Raw genomic sequence first — 6000 nt, 5'->3', positions numbered from 1 at the left:
GTTAGTTACATGTACAATATATCATTTAGCGATTCTTTTATCAAAATGATGGGTCACGACTCAGTTAATAAGATACTGAGTTTTAACATTAAAACATTACTTTAAATTCAAAAAATAAGTTTCTTACTTTATTCCAGCCTACCAGATTTTAAACAGAAATCCGTCCGTCGAATATAAGGAATTCTCCAGAATAAAAGATCTTATTTTACAGTTAAAACATTAATTTGCTGCCTGTCATTTTATGTTATTGGTGAAATGATAAAAAAATTTTTTTGTTTCTTTGCATTGAACTCCTTGCTGACGTACTGACAGCTTTAACAGTAGGCAGCAAACATCATTTTTGACTAGTTTTGTAGGTACGTTGTTCTCAAAGTGTGATGGATTATTATTTATACGGATTTCCTTAGCGGATATATACAGGGTGAGTCACCTAACGTTACCGCTGGATATATTTCGTAAACCACATCAAATACTGACGAACCGATTCCACAGACCGAACGTGAGGAGAGGGGCTGGTGTAATTGTTTAATACAAACCATAAAAAATGCACGGAAGTATGGTTTTTAACACAAACCAACGTTTTTTTAAATGGAACCACGTTAGTTTTGTTAGCACATCTGAACATATAAACAAATACGTAATCAGTCCCGTTTGTTGCATTGTAAAATGTTAATTACATCCGGAGATATTGTAACCTAAAGTTGACGCATGAGTACCACTCCTCCGCTGTTCGATCGTGTGTATCGGAGAGCACCGAATTACGTAGGGATCCAAAGGGAATGGTGATGGACCTTAGGTACAGAAGAGACTGGAACAGCACATTACGTCCACATGCTAACACCTTTTTATTGGTCTTTTTCACTGACGCACATGTACATTACCATGAGGGGTGAGGTACACGTACACACGTGGTTTCCGTTTTCAATTACGGAGTGGAATAGAGTGTGTCCCGACATGTCAGGCCAATAGATGTTCAATGTGGTGGCCATCATTTGCTGAACACAATTGCAATCTCTGGCGTAATGAATGTCGTCCACGCCGCAGTACATCTGGTAATGTACATGTGCGTCAGTGAAAAAGACCAATAAAAAGGTGTTAGCATGTGGACGTAATGTGCTGTTCCAGCCTCTTCTGTACCTAAGGTCCATCACCGTTCCCTTTGGATCCCTACGTAATTCGGTGCTCTCCGATACACACGATCGAACAGCGGAGGAGTGGTACTCAAGCGTCAACTTTAGGTTACAATGTCTCCGGATGTAATTAACATTTTACAATGCAACAAACGGCACTGATTACGTATTTGTTTATATGTTCAGATGTGCTAACAAAACTAACGGGGTTCCATTTAAAAAAACGTAGGTTTGTGTTAAAAAACATACTTCCGTGCATTTTTTATGGTTTGTATTAACCAATTACACTAGCCCCTCTCCTCACGTTCGGTCTGTGGAATCGATTCGTCAGTATTTGATGTGGTTTACGAAATATATCCAGCGGTAATGTTAGGTGACTCACCCTGTATATTGCGACGATGCATTTAACATGCATAACCCAACGACAGTTAATGTTTTTGATCTACCTCCTACTTTTGTATCACTGCAAGTACTACAATTTTCTAACCGGCCAGCTGAGAAGTAACTTTACTTCACATAACTTATAAATCAGAGCTACAGCAAATTGAAACGTATAATAAGAATTATTTACCAAACGCTTTATATCAGAATTTTATGAAAACTTCATAAGAAATTTTTTAAAACCTGTATCGTCTACCGCCCCCCACGAAAGGTGGAACGGCCACTAGTGGGCGGTAGGGACCGGCTTGCTGGCGATGGTCTAACCCCTCGAGGAGGTACCTACATGACGGCAGCGGTTGAAGAGCACGCATTGTTCTTATTGTTCGCTTTTGTGCAGTCGACAGTTTCTTTGTCAGTGGTCAGTTACCCAAGAAAATTATTGTATAGGAGTTACTGAGTAGAAATACGCAAAATCTCATGAGGTTATTTCGTTTGTTAGCAAGATTAGTAGTTACACGAAGAGCAAAAGTAGCCGAACGCAATTGTTTGAAGCGTTCAATAATATGCTCTTTCCAGTTCAAGTTTTCATCAATACATACACCCAAAAAAATTGGTGCATACAACCCTATTTACTGAGTTCTGTTCATGTGCTACATCAATTGTTGGTATAACTCTATTGGTTGTAGAGAACTGAACATAATAGGCGTATCATCTCCCCATTAGGGGTTGTTGAATGGTTTGGCCCTTACTTTAGGCCCTGGGTTCCCAGAGGGTGGTACACGTTCCACTGGTGGTACACAAGGACATTTCAAGTGGTACGCCTACAAGGAAACAAAACGAGTACTGATATAAATTGAAAACTAATTATTCATTATGAAGTCTGGTTTACCATCAAAGATTGATTTCATTCTGAATGTTTATGCTTTTTGAACTCTAATTTACTGTGCTCCATGTTCAGTTTATTACTCCCTTGCACAACTGATTTATTTTATTTGTGTTTAATGAATACTTTAAGAATATTCCTCTTTTATTCATTGAATATTTGTATCAGAACTGGCTTCATTTAATGTCATATTATTTGTTGCAACCAAATAACCCAAATGGGCATGAACGACTCCGTAAAAAAGTTCTTCCACGAAACTTTATTATTTGTTGTGACACGTTTCTACCATTCTTAGCAGTTGATCGGCACGACACAAAAACTGTATGTGTGTTATCAGCACCGAGCGAGATGGCGAAAATTATTCCCCCCATACCACTCCTCACGACTGCGGTAGTCGTCGCTCAACTTTCACATCCCCCTCCCCCACCTCAAGGTTCAATAAAAAGTGAACAATATATACAGCTACACCTAAATTACTAAAAATGTCGCATGGTAGGCAGTGATTGACACTGGGAGCTGATTTGCAACACAATTACATCTTACTGCTAGGAAGGATAATTTTATGGGTACTGCTACTATTCATGACCATCTATCTGGTCCGCATCTTCTGCATAAGACAGTTGGTGGAGAAAATTACCCTGTCTTTCTGCGTGAAGTACTACAGCAAATGTCGGACAGTGTCCCGCTAGCGGTTATTTACATCTATATCTACATGGCTACTCTGCAAATCGCACTTAATTGCCTGATAGAGGGTTCATCGAACCACCTTCACAATAATCATCCATTACTCCACTCTAGGATAGCGCGTGGAAAGAACGAACACCTATATCTTTCTGCGCGAGCTCTGATGTGATGTTATTTCAATATGATGATCCTTTCTCCTCATGTAGGCCGGCGTCAAAAAAATATTTTCGCATTCGGAGGAAAAAGCTGGTGATTGACATATCTTGAGAAGATTCCGCCGCAACGAGAAACGCATCTGTTTTAAAGATCTCCACCCGAAATCTTGTACCACGTGGGTGACACCCCCCCCCCCCCCATATTTCTCGATAATACGAAACATGCTGCCCTTCTTTGAACTTGCTCTACGTACTCCGTTAATCCTATCTGGTAAGAATCTCACACCGCGCAGCAGCACTCCAAAAGGGGACGGACAAGCGTAATGTTGGCAGTCTGTTCTAGATACTGAATTGACGCCCTTTAGATTAGACTGATTTATCGTGTAACAGAAGTTTAACGGATTCCTTTTAGCACTTAAGTGGATGACCTCACACTTTTAGTTATTTGGGATGAATTGCCAATTTTCGCACCATAGAGATAGCTTTTCTCAGTCGTTTTGCAACGCTTATGCTTCCAGCTCCATGACACTTTGCCGTTGATGCCGGAAGACATTTAGAGAATATGTGGTTGGGGAGGGGAGGTGGAGGGGGGGGGGCGATGTTCTCCCGATTTCACTCCCATGGATTTCTTCTTAACGGAGACATGGATCATTTGTTGTCCGAGACACTGGTAGATGCTCCAGAAGAGCTGTTTGTCCGTTTGGCTGAAGCTGCAGCCGTTATACGTCAAACGTCTGGTTGTTCTGAGCAAGTCACAGAGTAACTAGCACACAGATGCGTGTTGTGCATTAATGTAAACAGACAGCGTTTTCAGGAATCTCTCTAAAACTTTATTCATCACACGTCAGTCTGAACATGGTTTCTGAAAATATTCAACGTCAAAACCGTCATGTACTCTTAATGATGTTATCTCCTCTTGTAAAGGGACATCCTTCTCTAGCGTTACTTTTCCTCAACAAAAGTAGTCGATACCAGAAATATTCTCGAATATTAAAACGGGTCAACATTGTCTCAGCTGTTTTTCTAAAAAAATTCAAATGATTTTCTACACGACGTGTTATATTATAAGCTAAAATCTATAAAAAGAAATTATTTCCCTGTTACAATCGATATGTACTGGCCTTGATTGTAGAGTTAAAATAATTTTTAAGACATATTTGAAATTACGAAATATTTGGCACACTTAAAATTTCTATTATGAATTACAAAAATTCAGTACTGTTTATTATGTTTATTTCTGAATTCATTCGTAAATTAAAAGAAGTTCATTTGTCAAGAAAATTTTCAAACCCTCTGGAATATTGTTATTACCGCAGAGTGAGGTAGTAGTGGGCATGCCTCTGATATGACGGGACGTATTTACGTAGTTTGGAATAATAATGTAATTTCGGCTTTGTTAATGTAAAAATTCAAAAGACGGTGTGATACAGAAAAATGTGAGAGAATAAAATATTCGTGAAAAGAAAAAATACAGCGAAAGCATTACTTCAGAGTTAATTATGTCAATCGGAAACATGGGATCCTAAACACGAAAATTTCAATTTCAAGAATCAGCCTCTAGACATGAAGAATTGGAGCCAACTACGAGAAAAGAAGATAAGTAAAAAGTTTATTGTAAATCTTACTCCTCTCGTAACTTATTAAAAGAGTTAACCCTAAAGACAGTAACAACCAACAAATGATGTGAGGGAGGGGTAGATTACATTCTAAACACTCTAAAATTTTGTATACGCAGGTTTTTTTTTTTTTACACTCTGTATGATAAGATACCATATTTACATCCAAATCGCTAGGGAGGTTCCGTATGCATAACACAAGAAGTTAAATGAACAGTAGGACGGTGAAGTGTTAACTGCACTGTATTGTTCAAAACCTGTAGAATAAATTACATTTCACAAACAAAACAAAAACAGCACATAAGGCGTAAAGCTTCTGACTGGAGGTACGTTGAGGACTAGATAAGGAGGAACGTGAGAGTTGGGTAGAGCTGCACCGCGTTGTGTCGTGATTCACAGCTGCAGGCTTATGCTGTCAGGGTCCACACCACTTGTCGACCCGGACACATCTGTCCCTATGACGCTACCGTCGCCTTCTTCCTCTTCCGTGTCTTCCTCGGAAAGGTCCGGACCCAGGAGGTTCATCTTCTGCAGGTCCACGAGGGTGCTCACCGCGACGGTGGGCAGAGCCTGCTGCCGCACGGTCGGGGTTACTGAAGACTCACTGGCGTATACTGGCTCATGTTCTTCCGGCAAGTCGCTGGACGAGACGTCGATAGCCACTCCCGGATTCGCCTGCAAGAAACCAAGGCATCAGTCAGACAATTCACGTGACAGCACTAAGGAACGTAGAAAGTGCTGAGGTGCGTGAAGGGCTACCGGGAAATACTTTTGTGAAATATCTAGTTGCACTGAGATCTCTATTCGCTATTTTTTAGCTGCTTTCTGCCATCATTTAGATGCACATAATGAATTAAGAATAAGAGGAGGCGCTGTCATAAAATATGTGGTGAAATCGAGTTAATTCTACACTCATGCTCATAAATTAAGGATAATGCTGATACATGGTGAAACAACGCTCTGGTGGGCAGTTTGTCGTTTACCTCGGGGTAAGATCATGCGGTGCGTGTGACCTGTGGTCGTCGCACGGTGGCACGGTGGCGCTGGTAGCAGTCCACATATGCAGAGGTGTGTTGGTGCATGTCAGAGTATGGTGCAGCGGGTAAGTGTGCAGACGTTTTCAGACCTGCTATTGGTGATTGTGTGTTGAA

General features: G+C 40.5%; 1 protein-coding gene across 1 annotated transcript in view; it reads right to left on the bottom strand.

Moving 5' to 3' along the window:
- Window positions 1–4993: 4993 nt before the first annotated feature.
- The window catches only part of LOC124775307, a 314651-nt gene continuing 313644 nt past the window's right edge, over window positions 4994–6000 (bottom strand). The window contains exon 10 of the mRNA XM_047250143.1: window positions 4994–5524. Coding sequence (XP_047106099.1) covers window positions 5243–5524 — 282 coding nt within the window. The 3' untranslated portion in view covers window positions 4994–5242. The remainder of the gene's footprint in view (window positions 5525–6000) is intronic.

Source organism: Schistocerca piceifrons, chromosome 2, assembly GCF_021461385.2.
Source record: "Schistocerca piceifrons isolate TAMUIC-IGC-003096 chromosome 2, iqSchPice1.1, whole genome shotgun sequence".
NCBI lineage: Eukaryota > Metazoa > Arthropoda > Insecta > Orthoptera > Acrididae > Schistocerca > Schistocerca piceifrons.
Note: the sequence above shows the minus strand (reverse complement) of the source record. Positions and strands in the feature narration are given on the sequence as shown.